Genomic DNA, 18156 nt, shown 5'->3' on the forward strand with positions numbered 1-18156 from the left:
CAATAAAATTTTGCATCTTGGTTTATCTTGGGACTTTTCTTTGGCTAGATGGCTTTCTCTAGACCTTTTACACGTCTGCTTATGTGATGGAATAGTTTAGTTGAAACGAGTATGGGTACGAAGAAAAATGCTTTTGTTTCCTGTTTTATTCGCTTTAGCTTGATTTTTCTTAATCTTGATTCTTATGAGAAAGAATGAGATAAGAATGGAGTCCTTAAGCTATATGTTAAAGTATGTATTTGTTTTCTATAGTGTAGGGTGCTTTGGATTGGCTTGTGTTTGCTTGCTGGGTTTTTTTGGTTTTTTTTTTTTGTTTTTTTTTTTTTTTTCCAATCCCCAGTATATTTTGTAGTCTCCTAACTAGCTTTGCTGAGATCACTGTTGGTGGTGGAGAGGGCAAAGTTAGGTCCCCTACTGACACTGGAGAATCTTGTTTTGTAGCAACAGGCATCTTTTAAAAAAAAAAAAAAAAAAAAAAAAATTCTAGTCATGAGCTCTCTGAATAAAATATGTCCCAAGCTTAAACAATGCAACTAACTCCTTTTTGGGTCATCTTTGATTTTATTTGATTTGGAATTTCACTGTGTACGTGGTGACCTCCTCACTTGCATATCATGCAGATTTTGCCCAAGAGACTACTCAGGTGTGTATTAATTTCAGCTGAAGTGTTTCTGTATGCTACTTCAGTATTCTCGGGCAATTTTTATTACGATTCTCATGGCCAAATCTTGTTCTCAATAAGACTAGTGGGAAATGCCCCCCTTATTTTTTGGGGGGCAGATTTTGCTACTGTGCATTTATAACTTCAAAGGATGGGTGCCTGAACCTGTAAAGTAGAAATATTCATTTTGGTCCTAAATCCAGAAGCCTCTTAGGTTAAGGGTGGTGTCAACCTGACTTGAATTTCACAGCTGGCCTCAACTTTTGTAATTGGTGAATTGAAACCTCAGATCTGAATCATTCCCTTCACCCTGAAAAGTTGGATCTGAACTTCATGGCTCAGTTTCACTTCCCCTTGGGAATTGCTGCCATCGTTAATATTAATTTGTGAAGCTTCTTGTGCTTTCCACTTCCTTGAGTCTATGAAGTTTGCTGGATCTTGTCCTGCATCTTCACTGCCAAAGGACAGTTCACACCCTTCTGCACCTCCTGTAATTGTGTAATTAGGTAACATTTCTTCAGGGCCTTCGATACTCTAGCCTGTTAACATAGATGTTTTCTCCACCCAACACTGCAAGTCTTAAAAGTGCAGGAAGCTGGAGACAATGTAATTGTATGAAACCTGACCTTGAGTGCTGAAGGTTTTAATAAATTATCTAGGAATAAGTCTTTTCTTTCCTTTACACTTCGCTTATTTGAAGTAATAACTATTCTCTTTGCATAGAAGGAAAGCCAGTTCCCAGGAATTGGTGTAACCAGTTATACCCTGACAAACAAGTTTCCCAGCGGGGAAATAAGATGGGAATGTGCCCTTGCACGTTCACTGTGGGGTCACTGTGATATGGCCAAATGAGTGCCAGGCTCCATGGCGAGCCGGGTGACATCTGCTCTGTTGGGTGAGCATGGCTTGCGAGGGTACTTCGTGTTTGGGAAGCGTGCCGGCTTCCCCAGCACCTTTGTCCAGTCTTGCAAATGCCCCTGGTGTTGGAGAAAGAAAAACCCACTCTCTCGTGGCATGGCAATGCTCTGCCAATTGTGCTCTTGGGCCCGCTTTAATGATCATTTTCTGCATATCCCAAATAAGACCCCACTCCAGATGGGATGCTGCAGCCGTAACTTGATCTGGGAACTGGGCTGTCGTTCAGAAGCAGTCTGGTCTTCGCGCTCCAGATTGCTTACAAAGTGGGATTGCAGCTGGGACCCTTGGGGCTGGGGAGGGGGAGCTTGCCAGCAAGCCCCTCTGGCCCAGTTCGTGGTTGTGCTGGATGGAGTTTGGGGCTGTCTGGACTTGAGGGAGGCTACTGCTGTTGTCGAGTGGTAATAAGAATCTGATACTCTTTGCAAGCAGCCTGCAGGGTTTGGATACCGAGTTCTCCTTAACACCAGCAAAAGCTGTGTGTCAGTGTCCCAGGCAGCTCTGACCATCTCAGTAATGGTCCCTAAGGTGTATGGAGTCTGTCTTGAGTGAAGAGCCTCTGGCTGTTGTATATACACCTGATAACAACCTGATTATATGAATAACTAGGAGTTTTGGAGAAACCAAGGTGATAAGTGTGATGCGATCTGAAAATTGTTTCTGCAGTCAGGTTTTAGGGGTAGTTAGGATCGTTTGAGATAGCTTCCTCAGCTCTTTTTCTTACAAAGAAGCCTTTGACCACAAGTAAAAATACTATTTTTGAGTTTTCGCAGCTGTTTGCTGGCTTTGCATATGTTCTCTTCAACTGAAAAACTTACATAGAAACTTTTCCTTAAATAAAAAATTTGAACTGAAAGTGAAGCTTCCCTTTGTCAGTATTTCACCATTTGTTTTTTAAATGCCCAGAATATCTGGGAAACTTCTTACTTCCTGTTGACTCTCTCTCCAATGATCTTTATCTGTGATGTTCCCATGGTGTCAGTGATTTCACTAGCAGTAGCTCACCACTGCCACAGACAAAAAAATGTAGCCCCTTGGAGGTGCACTCTTAGCAACCAACCGCTGTAATCCCTGTCCTAACATCTCCTTGGTTTGCAGGACCTCCATGCAGTCGCAGTCATCCTATGGCTCCAACTCTCCACCGCTCAGCAAAATGAACAGCATGAACAAGCTGCCCTCGGTCAGCCAACTAATTAACCCCCAGCAGCGCAACGCCCTGACCCCAACCACCATCCCTGATGGCATGGGAACCAACAGTAAGAAACCCTTGCTCCTTCTCCGTGCGTGCACCTCACTAATCTGGGGAAGGAGACTTGGCATCTCCAAGTGGCTAGTGTTAGTCTGAGACCCTGGAGTCATTCATGGCAGCAGGGCTGGGAATCTGCAGAGCCAAATACTGCTGGCTACTGTGCCACGGGGCAAGTCACCTGCTTTCTCCAAGCTTCAGCATGCTGCTCTGAGCCTCACAGGGGTGAACAGAGCTACTTCTTGCTGCAGATCTGGCTGGCTGCACTGTCATCTGTCTTGTTTCTTCCTTTCCCAGCAGAGGAAATGCAAACGTTGGCAAACTTTTTCCCCTCGGTTCAGTTAAGTCACTTCTTAGTTTCAAAGGAAATATCTGCATCTCACAGCTCTGTAACCTGCTTCCTCCTGGCTGCTGAAGAGTGCCCAGCAGCCCTGTAAATCCAGGATGCCAGACATGGTTCTGGGGGCTGAGTTTTGTTGGTTGGGGTTTTTTTGTTGAGTTTTTTTTGTTTTGTTTTTAAATTTCAAAAGTTCTGGGCTCTTGCCCACACCTGTTCTGATTCCCTTCGGGTGCTCTCAGTGTCTCTGAAAACAAAGCTGTTTGGCTTCCGTATTGGGTTACTCTGCTGGCTCTGTCCCCCTCCTCTCCTGCAGCAGGGAAAGCCGAGACGCCTGCGGCTTGCTTAGGTTTCTACCGAGCCTGTTTGTAAGGGAAGGTGATGCGGCAGCGCTGCCGACAGTTGCTCTGGCAAGGGGAGATCTCCTGAAGGACTGTCTGTCATCTGGTCCTTGTACGGTCACTGTGGGCCTGCCTGAAACTCCCTGTGAGCTTGCTCTGTGCGGGACTTTGCAGGGGATTTAAGGCTGCTTCGACTGCGGGTGCTGTCCCTTGATGCCATGCTGGGGGCGAAGCGGGGGCCTGGGGACACCTGGGTAACAATGTGCTCCTCCTTCTTCTCTCCTCCAGTTCCCATGATGGGCACCCACATGGCCATGACCGGCGACATGAATGGCCTCAGTCCCACTCAGGCGCTGCCTCCTCCCCTCTCCATGCCTTCAACATCCCACTGCACCCCCCCTCCTCCGTACCCCACAGACTGCAGCATCGTCAGGTGAGCGGGAGCAGGCTGCCCAGCGCACATTTCCCACCTGCAGGGAGCGGAGGCCTCGTGTTGGGAGCCTGAAGGGTCCTGCTGGGTCGCTCACCCTGTTCTCCTGGAGCACTGGATCCCAGTGGGTCTTGGCAGTCCTGGGGCTGGCACCCTCTGGGCACTGAGCCTCAAACCCCCACCTCTGAGCAACTGAGAGAAACAGGGACGTTAGGACTGCAAGAAAGCCGAGGGACGCAGCATCTATTGGACTGGTGGAGTTGAGGGCGCCAGGCAGTCTTGCAAACATTTCTTTTTTCTTTTTTCTTTTTTTTTTTTTGCTTTTTTTCCCCCCTTCAGCCACTCGACAAGCTATGGCTGGGGTCAGAAGCCCCTCTGCCCTCCATGAGGTCAAACAGGCTGAAAGATGCTGCCCATAAAGGAGGAATCCTTTACACTTAGGGAGGAATGTGCTGATTTGAAGTACTTTGTGTGCATGATGTGTCTGAGCCCCAGACCCACTGCCTTGCTGAAGCCCTCTATCCGTGCAGCAGGCTGCCACGGGCTCGGCCACCTTCTGGGTGAAGTGACCTGGCAGGAGGGTCCACGTGAGCCTTCCTGCCCCAAGATCCAGGCTGTGTAGCACCAGCTCTTGATTAAAGCAAGGTGCTGCCACAAGGGCTGTCTGCTAGGAGCTAAGCTGAAGGACTCCCTCATTTGTTTGATGTGGCAACGATGTGGCTTGCTGGCCTGGGATGTCTTGGAGAAGGTCAAGCCAAGGGTGAAAGCTTTGTTTCCTGTTGCTGCAGGTTGGCTGAGTGTTTGGTTTTTCTGTGGTTTGGGCTGTTGCAGCCAGGGTGATCCTTTTTTCTCTCTCCTTCCTTCCTTCCTCCTCTGCAGCTTCTTAGCGAGGTTGGGCTGCTCATCCTGTGTGGATTATTTCACGACCCAGGGGCTGACCACCATCTATCAGATTGAGCATTACTCCATGGATGTAAGTAACTCCTCACCATTTCCTTTGTTTGCACTCTTGGCCCTGCTGTAGGAACAGGTCAGAAATACAGACTCAGTATATTTTTATTTTTGTATCATTAGTTTGATTTAATGCTGTCGCACACAGAGAAGACATATTGTGAGATGAAGAGAGGCTGGACTCAGGGCCAGCGTTGTAATTGCCTTGCCTGGCACAGAGAAAGAGTGTCTCCCCCTCCCCACCACTGTGCATTTTAGCCCCCGAAGTGGCCCCAGCCCACATGCCTGTTAATTCTGCAAGGCTTGGTTTCAGTTTACACCGCTCTGAAACACCTCACTTGCCTGCAGACAAGTAGGCTGTCCAGAAGTGGTCTGCATTTTTCCCTCCCTGCTTCTGTTTTCTGGCCTTACCTTAACAATCCTCCCTTGCCACTGGCATCTCAGCCCAGCTGGTTTTTTTTCTCTCGCATGGCTTTTGCTGCAGGGTTGCTGCTTCCTCATCTGTGCCATTGCTCTCCTCAGAGCTGGCTGTCCCCTTTTTTTGCCCCAAGACTTTGCAAGGCTGTGGTGCTTTTGCTTCCTAGTATGGGCTGCCTTCCTTCTGCTGCTGCTCTAATTAGAAAAGCTGACCCAAATTAACCAAAGCTGGTTGTTAATTTTTTCAGAAGCTGATGTCACATTTCCCAGAGTTTAGGTAATGCTGCCCCTCAGGTACTGCACCAGAGATTGTGGGGCCTCAAAGTCCAAGTTTTCTAAGGTTATATGTCTGTTCTTAAATTTTGGTTATGTTCAAGTAATTAAGGCAGTTCCTCTAGAGTCAGATCTAGAGCTTTGAATACCAGAGCTCTGACTTGGATTCTAAAATCCTTTTGCGGGCTTTGAAATAAACATGGAAGTATTCAAAGCCGTTGAACTTCTACAGCCCAGCATCCCTCACCACAGACAACCAGCAGATCTCCCCGAGGTTGTCTTGGAGGCCTTGCAGTCCAGTTAAACATCTAGGTTTAGGTCACCATATCTTATGCATGAATGTGTGCTTTGTGTAACTTCAAAACAGACCTTGTGTTCTTAGTCCTTGCTGCTTCACGGCTACACGTGCTTGTTCAGAAGCAAACCACCACCTTCAGGATTAGTGGTTTTTCTTCTACAGTGCATCATGGCCCCCTGGATTTTAGCAGCTTTGTTGGTTAATAGGCATTTGCAGGGTGGCCCAGAGGCTGCTTCTACTCTCAGAGCCCAGTTTGCCCAGGGATTGCCCTGTTAAGCCCTCCACCTTGCCTTGCAGGATCTGGTGAGCCTCAAGATCCCAGAGCAGTTCCGCCATGCCATCTGGAAGGGCATCCTGGACCACCGGCAGCTCCATGACTTCTCCTCCCCTCCCCACCTCCTGCGCACCCCCAGCGGCGCCTCCACCGTCAGCGTGGGCTCCAGCGAAACCCGGGGGGAGCGGGTCATCGACGCAGTCCGCTTCACGCTCCGGCAGACCATTTCCTTCCCGCCCCGCGACGAGTGGAACGACTTCAACTTTGACATGGATGCCCGGCGCAACAAACAGCAACGCATCAAGGAGGAAGGGGAGTGAGCTCCGCAGACCCTGCTCCACCCCGCCTCGGCAACAAACTGCTCAGCCCTTCATTTGTCTTCCTTCTGCTTGGTACTGCACCCCTGGACGAAGGGCGGAGGGAGCCTTCTTGCTCACTCATGCTAGTTATGCTCTTGATGCTGTCTAGGTCATAGTCCTGGACTGCGACCTCCACCCCAGCTCTTGCAAGGGGAAGAGCTGAGTGAAGGGGGAAGGCGGGTGGTATTTCCTTGAAAGCCGTTGACCTTCTCACGAAGGCGTTGTTCTTGTTTCGTGTTTTCCTTTGGGGAGAGGGCTTCTTTTCTTGACTTTTGAATCCTCACACACCTTGTGGGCGTCCTGACCTGCAAACTTGTCTTTCTCATCCAGTAATCCTGCTTTGAAAATCAGGAAGGTTAAAATAAATTTTAAAAAAGCCAAAAAAAAAAAAAAAACCCACCCAACCCCAAAACGAAATGCAAAAAACCCAAAGCCACCAAACCCTGAACTGGCAGTTCATCCAAAAAATAAATGGGAATCAGTCTGCTGAACGTCGCACTTAAACAGCCTCTTCCCACGGAGCTGAGTGCTCTGTTCATGTGTAATATTCTCCAGCGGAGACAGCACATGCACTTTGCTGGGCAGGCCAGCGCATAGGGCCACCTGCAACCCACTTTTTCCTTTTCCCTTGCCTTCTGTGGGGAAAAAACCAAACCTGCTGTCTCTTCTTGCTTTGAATTTACATTCATGTGTATGTCCTGGTTTGCTTGTTTCAGGATATAAACGCAAATACAGCTGTCGATCACTCTGGACTTCTGTCCTCCACCCAACCTCTAGCCGTTCTGTACTACCACTGACATGTAAGCTAGAGAATTAGGCTTCGCCACATATGCAGCCTGGTTTGTTTGGCATAAGGATTTGGCTACCTAGCCTCCAGTTGAACAGAGGACCAACCGAGAGCTGCACACTGATTTGTAGGGCTTCAGCTATCCTAAACCCAGACAATCTTTTATTTAGACCATGCTAGATTGATTTCCTGTTGAGTAAAGTACAACCGTCTTTAGATATACCTGTAATAGGCTGGATCCTGTTGTGGTTTGTTGCTGGTAACTATAGACTAAGTGATGAGCAACTAGAAGTGGAGAGTAAAAAAAGACAGAAATTTCCAACTGCCTTGGAACAAGGACCAGTTCCTGATAATATGAGTGTTGCTACTCCAAAATGTCATGTTTACATGAGAAATTGATTTTTCTCTGTTTTTTCTTTATTGGTTCTACAGCAGCTGTGCTCTGAGGCATTTCCTCTGACTGCCAGTGATCCTGTGGACACGTAAATGAACAGAGTGCCTGTTTTCACATTCATATTGGCCAAGGTAGTGAGACTCTAACGTATACAAAACAAACCTAAACTGAGGAGCTTGGCTCGGCACAGCTGCTTTCAAGTTGGCTTGCTCTTTTTAACAGTAAACCTGACTTTTTGGTTGGGGAAAGATGAAAAAAGCAGCTTAAATGACTTGTCATCCTACCTTGCTACAACCAGATAATCTCGTTTCAATGCAGTGGCTGTTTTCTGGTCCCTGCTCTGTGCCTGTATTTCATTGAACTCCAATATTGTTAGCATCGTCCCTCCACCTGTCTGTTGTGCCAGGTCTATGTTGCATTCAAAGACTGCCTTTCGGTAACTGTGCAAGCCTATTTTGGATAGCTCTACATAGTAATGCAAGATGGTTACCCTGTAAAGTGTGTGTATATAAATATTTTTTTGTATGTGTAATTTTTGTTTCCTACAGCATAACATGCCAATTTTTATTTCTTTTTGGGCTACCGGGTCTGACAGAACCACAATAAAATGTTGTTTGTTTTTCTGTTTTTTTTTTTTTAATTATTATTTTTATGCAGAACGCTTACAGTATACCTTGTAACAAATGAGTCGTCACTGGACAAATATATTTGTATTTTTCATACTGAGATTCCTGTGTTACTTTGCAGTTGAGGGGGGAGGGGGCAGGTACCAAAAGCCTGTTTTTATCATTTTATTTTGTAACACTTCAAAGAGCAGCGTCCTAGATTTCAAAGTATTTAACGTGCTCAGTGTGAAAACTTACTGTGTCTTTTTTTTTTTTTTCTATATGCTACAAATGAAACGAGTTATCCTGCTCTTGACTTGATGCAAGAATTAATTCAGCGGGGCAGTGTTAGTGTGGGAAAAGTGTTAGTGTGGGTACTTTGCAAATTCCTGGAGGTGAATTAGGTTGTGCCCTTCTCAGCTCCAAGGTCTTGCATCTCCATTATGTAATCTTTCTGAGCTGCTTCAGTATTGTACAAATATTGATGCAAAAATACCGTCATTTTAGGAACTAGGAAGCTTCTGACTATAAAGGTTAATGCAGTTAATGCTGTGCCCAGAGTCTGGGTGCAAGAACTTCAGTATCTGCTTTTCAACTCAGCAGTGAGATGGAGCTTTTCTGCTGCATCACTAATGATTAAAATACATGCTGTGAAAACCTTCTTTCTACTGTATACCACTATGGGGCCCACTTCTGTATAACTGGAATCTTCAAGTGAGTTTGAACTGCTGTAGCTTTTACCCTCCCCTGTAGAGCTGTGATTTTTTTTGTTTGTTTGTTTTGTTTTGATACATCAAAGCGTATGGGTTAATTGAACTGAGAATCTGCCAATGCTTGTAGCAATGACAGTGTTGCCTGCACCAAGACCTACGTGTGTTTTGGAACACCTTGTTGTTGAAGTCAATGAAAATAAAAGCCAAACTGGAAGTGACACTGAATTCCCAAACAGCTTCTTTTCTTGCCTCTGCGCCGCCTTGGAAATGAGCAGGAGACTTTGTTGCTGCTTCCTCCTCTGAGCAGCTGGCGCTTAGCGTCGCCTTTGCCCACGTGTGCAGTTTTCTAATCCCCATACCATCCATGGCACAAGGGTGTGTTCTAAGGTGCAGATCCTGGCACATCGAGTGGGTCAGCCCCTGTAAGCCTCTTGCTGAACTGAGAAGTCTTCTGGCTTTTGCATCATTTGCATGGCTCTGTTTTTGCCCTTTCATCAGGTTTCTTTAGTCTGTTTCTGAGCAGGGCACCGGGAAGTGCCCTGTGTTCAATGTCCTGCTCAAATGCAATGGAGCTGTGACTGCTGTGTGCCCTGGCTGGTGGGAGGGAATGTGCGCTTTGAGCAGGCAGGATCGGTGCTGCCCTTTCCTACCTCCACACTTGTAAAACAGCCTTGTACAGCCATCTCCACCACCCCCTCGGAGCTTGGGGAGGTTTGTCCTCCTTATTTAACTTACACCAAAAGCTTTGTGCATCACCCCATGCATCCTCTCTCCTACCAAAGCCTTTTCCTTCTCCTTTGCATCCCAGTTCCTCTTTCAAGGATTTGAAAAAAAGAGCAGCTCAGAGCCAGTGGGGTGGCTGTCCTAAAAGTGATGGAGTAGCCTTCATCAGCCGGTGGCTTCAGTCTGTCCATGGACCACCACATTAACAGCCTAGCTTCATGAGTGATTTCTGTGTGGGGCGCTGTATCTATCTGTTTCTTACAGTTTTTCTGGGTTATGGTTGAGGGAGGATGCTTGGGAACGGGGAGAGTTCAAAAAAAATGCACAAAGATCTCAGAAGAGGAAAAGGCCATAACTTACCTTGGGAGTTAGTTTCACGTTTACCATTAGGGTAGGGAAGGCCTGCCTAATTTCTTTGGTTCTGGTCACTGTTTCTTTTTACTTTTGCCGAAGGATTAGAAAAGCAGTTGTCTCTGAATATCAATATCCAGAGGCATCGGTCCCCTGGTTGCACTTTGGCAGTCAGGGATTGCTCGAATGTGGTGTTAAAAACTAGTATGTTGCCCTCAAAAGAGAAGTGCTACTACAACACCTGCAAGAATGTGCTGTTTCAGCTGATGGACTCCTTGCCTCTAGATGAGCAAATTGGATCAGGTAAAATAAGATTTCAGTTTCCATTAACGAGTTTGGCTTGAAATATCTTTGCTGATGGTTGCAATTGCTGTCTGCAGTGATCCACTGCTGGAGTAGGAACTTCTGCATTGCTTATGTTACAGCAAGGGTTTCAGTGCTGAGGAATCCCAAGCTGGCGCTCTCCCTTTTGCCCTCCACCCATACCCGCTGGAATTTTGTCTTTGGATATTGGGATGCTTCATATGCAGGCATGAAGTTTTCAGGGCAGGGATCCATCACAGGCTTCCAGCTGTGTTTTGCAAGCCTGGGTGGACCTCTGAAGACATGCATACCCTTCTATGCTGTTTTCTAAGTGTGCTGAAGCTAGCAGTCCCCTGGAATGAAACTTATCCGGACAGAACAAAACTTGGCAAATGCCCGAGTAGAGCCTGTGAAGGGTGTCTTGCTCATCACGTTCTTCCTGTCCTATGTGGCTTATCAGAAACCCCTGCCTTCCTGACAGCAAAGTGGCCACCTGCACTGCAGTGGGAGGGTTGCAGGACCTGGCCTCCCACTCTGCTTCTTTGCAAGTTGTTCCTCAGTGGGAAAACCGTGTGGGCAGCCCAGCCCTAGCACCAAGCAGGAGCTTGGGCTGTTTGGCCTTCTGATTTGCTGAGCTATGAAATGTATAGCTTATACAAACCGCTGTGTGAAGGTTAGTGAGAGGAGCTGCACCGGGCCAGTGCTTTAGCCTGAAAGGTTCCCTGCATATTCCTCTCAGTGGGGTGGCAGTGCATGGCCACTGCCCAGGTGTGGAGTGTGGCCACCTGGGCACAGGCTGTGCCAATGCTGAGCCTTCAGCAGGCAGGTTTGGCAAACAGCCTCGCCTGGCTGCCAGGCTCGAGCTGGTGGTTTCTGGGTCCCGAGATGTTTTGGCTCTCTGCGACCCGTGACAGCAGTGTATTGCAAAGGGTAGAGGCTGGAGTTCTGGAGTCTTGTTGTTTATGTTTCATACACTGGCCATGAAGGTCAAATAAACTGGAAGGAAGCTAAACTTTATGCTCTGTTGGGAAGGACTGGCTGCAGATTTCTCCCAGCTTGCTTCCTTAAGATTAAGGAGCCAAAATTTTACTCAGAGATATATGGCAGTAGCCCTTTGCTACAGCTTTGCTCTCCTGATCTGGGCCCCATGGACAGGTCCCTCTTCCATATATGCCCATCCCTTCCCAACTGTATATACCATCCCTGCAGCACAAGGCCTCAACATCAGTGCGGTGGAAACAGATGGTTTTGGTTTTTTGTGCGCATTTCTATTAGTAGGTGCCTTTCATTCAGCGAGGAGTTGTAGCCCCTCTGCAGCCCCCTCCGTCTGCCTGTGGATGTTGCAGGGCTGCGCATCGCAGCCATGCCCTGCTGCTGGCAGAGTGTGGCTGTGTGCTTCCTCGGCTCAAATGGGTCTAAGTCCTTTTTGGGGTGTTGGTGGGGAAATCAGCTTGTTTTATTAAAATGCTTTGACTTCCTTGTAAACATTCCTACAGTGTCACATGTTTTGTTCTTAGGAAACAACAGCTCTGCCTTCACGAAGCGAGCCAGACACTGGGACTGCTGGTGAGTAAAGGAAAGGCTGGGGGGGGGGGGGGGCGGGGGCAGGAGAAGCAGGATTTGGGGTGGGACAGGGGGACCGGGGACGGCTGTAGCTGCAGCCTCAGGGCACAAGCAAGCACTGAGGGCCATCTCTGGGGACTGTGCAGTGACTGTGTGCCTGCAGCATTGAAGCCAAAGGCTGAAGGGTCCTAACAGCACCTGAGGACGTTGCTTGTGCCCAGCGTGTTTCTGCCTTGGTGGCTGCAGTAACAGCAGTACCATGCCTCGCTCTGCTCCCACAGCAAGATCAGACACAGGCCTGTGGGGAACTGAATTTCAACCTGATATAGCTCTAACATTAGGTGTTTGGCGAGGGTCTCCATGCACCATTCTGCCGATTTTCTCACTGCCGTTGCAGTGCGGTGCCCTTGGCATACAGTGATAATGTGAGCACAGCAGCCAGTGGCTTTTTTGGCTGTGCCACTTCCCGGGATGATGGGGATACATGCTCTGACAGGAGGTGGGTGCCTTCTGGCATGCTCAGCAATTACTCACAGGCAGCTGGGCTGATACCAACCATTACAGCATGCAAGGGAGATGCTTACATTGTCTCTCCCAACTGTCTAGGGTAGGAGATTAGGCTCCCTGCATCATCAGTGGCAAGAAAGTCCCCAGGGAGCCATTCAGAGCATATTAGCTTCCCACTCTGAATCATGCCCAGGAAGATGTGGTCTCATTATTGCCTGCATCAAGGCCAAGGGAAGACTAAGCTTGTTTGTTAATATTAAGGTGGACGGCTCTGTCCGTGCAATCAGCTTTGCTGAGTTCCTAAGGCTTGGGGCTGCACTGGGAGAGATGCTCATGGCACAGCCATGTGCAACCCAGTGGAAAGTAACTGGCTGCAGGGCTCTGCGTGTGGCAAAGAAACTGGTGCAGGGTCTGAAGAGAAAAGGAAAAACTGAAACAAAATAACTAGCAGATCTGGAGAAGAGATGGTGCTTTTCCTCTTCTGTTTTAACTGCCAGCACTCTTGACATGGGTGTCTAGCAGCAAACTTAAAAAAAAAAAAAGAAAAAAAAAGAAGAGTACAAATCCAATCTGGCATTAAAAAAAAAAAAAAAAAAAAATTTGAGACAACAGGAGACCTGGCTGCACTGAAGCCAAGGCGCTCCCGAGTGTATCATCTCCCACCGGCGCTGGTTCCTCTGTCAAGGGGATTTGTAATGCTGTCTCCACAAAAAAGAAAAAAACTATAAAAATGCGGAGGGCAGCGGTGATGCGCAGCCCGCCGAGCCGGGCGGAGCGGAGCCGGGCGGAGCGGAGCCGGGCGGAGCAGAGCCCGGGGAGCCACTGCCCTCTAGCGGGACCCGCTCCGCGCCCGGCCCCGCTCTGGGCACCGGGGGCTGCTCTGCCGCCGGCGGCGTGGAATCGGGGTGCAGGGACTTGCTGCAGCTCCAGCGGGGTGCGGCTGGCCTGGCGGGGCCGGTGAGGATGAAGGCTCATGGTGCCAGCCCTCCTCCTGCCGCCGTTGTGGTCCTGTGTTCCCCACCACAGGCAGGTGCAACCCGAATTGCTGAGCCTGTGTGCCCCTCCTCAGCCCCCCAAACATCTCCTGTGCTCACAGTGTGGGCATGAGTTTTATGAAACTGCCTTTTTCAACACCTTTCCCCTCACATACCACATGCAAGAACTGCAGCAGCAACTCTTGCTTGTTTATTTTGCATGGGTGGAATAAGCAAGTGGCCTATTGGTGTTTCAGAGCAACTTTTACTGTAGCTGCCTCTTGGGAAAGCTGCTGCTCTCCTGCCCTTTGCTGTGCACCCAGGGAATCCCCAGTGTTGTGCCTATGCCAACCAACACCAGCAAAAATGAGAAATTCAGAAGACGAAGACCAAAAACCACCACCTCTCATACCGGCAGAGACAACTGCACTGGCAGCACCTGGGTGCAAAAAGCCTGAAGCCATGCCCTCGGTTGGTGAACCTCTACCCAGAGATGTCTCCAGAGTCAGAGCCTACCCATCCCAAGAGGCTGGTTGGAGGTGCACTGGAGGCAAGCAGCCCTGCATGGTTATCCCATGCTGCAACAGCCTGAAGCCACGGCCAGCATGCAGGAGCACCTCAGGCTCCCAGCTCCATGCGTGCCCTGCCCAAGGGCACAAGAGGTGCCCCACCTTCCCTCCATGCACACACACAGAACCTTAGCTGCAAAAGTCCTCCCTGCCAGAGCGATACACATCTCTTCTTCCAGCTGAGAAAATAGCACCAGGTATTTTGCAGGGAGCGCACGCTGCAGCCAGGAACTCCCACAGCAGCCACCTGGCTGGAGCATCGGCGGCCGGCTCCGAGCTCCCACGCTACTGCGGCAGCCAGCTCAGCCAGTCTGGGTGGGGAGCCCGGCACCCCGCCAGGGCCGACCTGCCTGCAGCACCCAGCACCCTGCTGTGCACCTGCACAGCTCCGCAGGGTGCTGCACGCAGAGTGGGGCTCTCCCCCGGGGCTCCCTGCAGGCTGTTGGCTCGAAGGCGGTGAGCTGGCTCCAGCTTAGTTTGCTGGTGCGTGCTGTAAAAGCTTGCCCCACTTGTTTGGCCCACGTGTGGTTCTGCCCCAGGGGAGGCCAAACGTGAGAGCAGCCCCCAGCACTGGGCAGGCACCCGCCGCAGTTCAGGGCTGTGCCATGGAGACAGGTTGCAGCTCCCAAGGAGAAGCTGGGGAGCTGGAGAGGGTGGCACGCACCCTGACTGGGAGGTGGGGAGGAGTATGCCGTGCTGGCAGCCATAGGCAACACTTGTGCTGGATCTGGGCTCCAGGGCCATGCTCTGCCCACGCAGGATCTCTGCTCAGCACCCAGGTGCCCGCATTGCTCACCCCTCCTGTGGTCTCCAGGTCCCAGCCGGGCTTTGCTGGCTGAGGTGGCCGTGGCCTGCAGGGAGACCGGAGGGAAGAGTGTCCAAACTGCTCATTTGCCCACAAAGATGTGAGCTGGGTGCTTGGCGCTCAGGTGTGGACAAGCGTTTGTCAGGTGTTTCTTTCCAGTTATTCAGCATTCAGCCTGAGCATTTCCAAGTAGTCTCCTACTTGTCCATCTCCAGTCTTTACCTGCATTTTCCTTTCCCCCATCAGTAGCTGCACCATGAAGCAGGGCAGGACCAGGTCCGAAAGGGAAGATGTTGGGGTGGCCCCTTGGTCCCTTGGAAGGGATTTTTCAGCTCTGTCCTGGAGCAGTGAACTCTGGCAAGGTGTTTTCTAGGAGACCCTCTGATTTCCTCCAGTTTTTCCTGAGCTTCCTAAACATCACCCCAGGGAATCTGCTGACTTTTTCCTATTTTCTTCCTGAGGTGGTTGTTGTTTGTTGACTGGTTCTTTTTTTGTTTTGTTTTGTTTTCCCAAATCCCTCTGTGAGCCTCTGATTAATTCAGCTTCTGATTCCTTGGAAATCACCTCTGGAGAAAATGCTGAAGATTTCTACACACGTGATCCACCTTCTTCTTGGCTGTGTGGCCCTCAGTGCTGGAATTGGGTAAGAAATGTTACAACAGATCCTAGTAGTCTATAGCAGGGATGTTAGGCAACCAAATATTGCACAGTGCTGCATGAAAAACTCTTTGATTAATTAAAGACGTGGGTGGCTACACAATTGCATCAAATTATTCATGTGCCATGGTGAAATGCGAGATAAATGCATTGATTCCTTATTCCAAGGACACGGTCAAGCAGCCCATGCTGAACCTGGAGAGAGTTGCCAACCTGAAGGTGAACATGAACATTTTCATGGAGGTATTTTTCACAGAAACAAGAGGTAACGGGTCACCTCCAGCACAGGCAAAGGTGCCTAGAAGGTGCTGCAATGCCTACATATAAGAAGCCCAGCCCCAGAGCAGAGTCCAGCACCCTTCCCCCAGGGCAGTATTAGGCCCTCTGAAGGCTGCCGCAGAGCCCTGCGCACTGAGCAAATACCCAGCTCGCTGGCACGTGTGAGCCGGTGCCCTCCCTTCTGGCATTTAGGCTCTGGCCTGAGCTCCAAACCCACAACATCCTTTGAGAATCCTGAGCAAGGCTCCCTTTTTCTAGAGGAGCAGCCTGTAGCGGTGCCTGCCTGCCACTGAGGGTGATATCTGGAGGGCACAGACCCCACTGTTTGCTCTCCCAATAGGAAAGTTTTCATAGAATCATAGAATCGTGAAGATTGGAAAAGACCCTTAAGATCATTGAGTCCAACTGTTAACCTAACGCTGCCAAGTCCACCACTAAACCATGTCCTCAAGCACCACATCTACTCATCCTTTTCTGCCAGGCAGCTCTCCAGCCACTCCTCCCCTAGCCTGTAGTGTTGCATGGCGTGGTTGTGACCCAAGTGCAGGACCCGCCACTGAGCCTTGTTGAACCTCATACAGTTGGCCCCGGCCCAACAATCCAGCCTGTCCAGATGCCTCTGTAGGGCCTTCCTACCCTCCAGCAGATTGACGCTTCCACCCAACTTGGTGTCATCTGCAAACTTACCGAGGATGCACTCAATCCCCTCATCCAGATCATCAATGAAGATATTGAACAGGACCAGCCTCAATACTGAGCCCTTTCTTCCAGCTGTAAGTGCTATGGGTAGCAAGACAGTTAGTTCTATCATAGCTGATATTCTGGCCTTTCTTGCTTCTTAATTAGTGACTTGAACAGAAGGAAGTCAGTGTTTAGGAGCTATCAGCAGATAGGATTGTGCTGTGCATTGAAGATTAAGAACTCACGGTAAAAACACATGCACCAAAACCACACACAAACTCCATTTGCACAACTGTAACAGCAGTGACTCAGCTTGCCCCAAAGAAGGGATGGCCGAACGTGTTCCACCTGGCCCTGAACCTTATCATTTCACCCAAGGGTATAATATAAGCAAGTAACCATTAAGGCAAGTACGTTACTGTCAGGCCGTGGGCAGCAGCTGTCTCAGATTATTTCAGCCTTGTCTCGGAGATGAGGAAATTGGACATGACTGAAAGCCCTGCCAGGGATGCCAGCAGCCAGCTGGAGATGGGCAGGTGAGGAGGTGAAGGCGAAGGCACTCTGTGTCCCACACAGGCTGTGACTGGCTGCTGTCTGGGGAGGTCTCAGGAGCAGAAAGAGCTAATTGAAATTTGATTTTTAATTTTTTTCTGTTGTTTTTGTAGTGGTGCTCCCATGGCCAGGAAGCAGCAGAGTTACTGCAGCGTTTCACAGAAGATGAAGCCCAGCCAGAGCCTGGCTGGGAAGACATGGAGCACAAACTGCAGCACTTGACTCTTTTTCACATCTTCAAGAGGAACAGAGTAGAGCCTGCCTTCTGCTTCATTTGAGATGAAGTGATGTTGGGCCCAAGGAGCACACTGGTTAACCCTTGCATGCCTGGTTAGGCCAGGGCATATGGAATACCTTTGAGAAGGCTCTCAGCTAGTTGAGACAGCCAAATCAAACCCAGTGAGGCTGCAGAAAAGGGTGCCCAAGATGGACATCTATACTAATATGGGCAAATTTCCTATGCCATATTTTCTTCCCATTCACGCTGCTTTAGCTGGTTGTGAGCATCCCTATTGCAAATGAGAGAAGAGCAATGCTGACCAGGTGACCAGTCATGACAGGGAGGGAGAAGGTCTGGGTGATGCTCCCAGAGCTGGTCTGCTCCCAGGCAGCACCCTGCCCTGTTCCCCCTCCCAAGGCAGAACAGGAGGACCCCTCTGGTGCATTTATCCCTGTTTATACTGAGTGCGTTTGCAAGGCAGAGCTGCCTTCAGACTAGTGTGGCCTGGCAGCATGGTGACTGATGATTTGCAGAGCTGCTGAGGGAAGGGAAAGCAAAGAGTCCTGTTGGGTTTTCCTGAAAACTGGAAGGTATTTTGGAGAAAGCAGCAGCAGCCATGTCATCCCTTGGGAAGAGTGGAAGTGCTGGAACTGAGATGCAGTTTGAAGGCAGCAGGGGAGAAGCCAAGGCAGTGCCTGGGTGTGCAGCATTTGGGTCTCCCTTGCGTGCCAGTGCTATGTGATGTTCACAGCTGGGGCAAAGAGGTGCTGAGGGATGGCAGCTCTTCTGCATAGCCTGGAGCATGGGCTACCCAGCAGGAGCTTCTGACCTGGAAATTTTCTTTTGCTGCTAGGCCCATCACAAAAACAGGAGAGTTGTTTGTTATCTTTTGTCTCGTGGCGCCAGCGGTTGAGCAAGAGGAACGGGAGGCTGGCTGCCGGCATCTGTATTTGTGCCATCCAGAGCTCCCA

At 49.5% G+C, this 18156-nt stretch overlaps 1 protein-coding gene across 5 annotated transcripts in view; it reads left to right on the plus strand.

The window, feature by feature from the left end:
• The window catches only part of TP63 (tumor protein p63), a gene marked incomplete at both ends in the record, with an annotated part of 105653 nt that extends 99130 nt beyond the window's left edge, over positions 1-6523 (plus strand). For all 5 annotated transcript variants that reach the window (XM_082319570.1, XM_082319571.1, XM_082319572.1 and 2 more), the window contains 4 exons: positions 2675-2832; positions 3789-3933; positions 4810-4903; positions 6167-6523. In XM_082319570.1, coding sequence (XP_082175696.1) covers positions 2675-2832; positions 3789-3933; positions 4810-4903; positions 6167-6463 — 694 coding nt within the window. The remainder of the gene's footprint in view (positions 1-2674; positions 2833-3788; positions 3934-4809; positions 4904-6166) is intronic.
• Between the last annotated feature and the right edge of the window lie 11633 nt (positions 6524-18156).

The sequence above is a fragment of the Platalea leucorodia genome, assembly GCF_965183815.1.
Source record: "Platalea leucorodia genome assembly, chromosome: 8".
NCBI classification, from domain to species: domain Eukaryota; kingdom Metazoa; phylum Chordata; class Aves; order Pelecaniformes; family Threskiornithidae; genus Platalea; species Platalea leucorodia.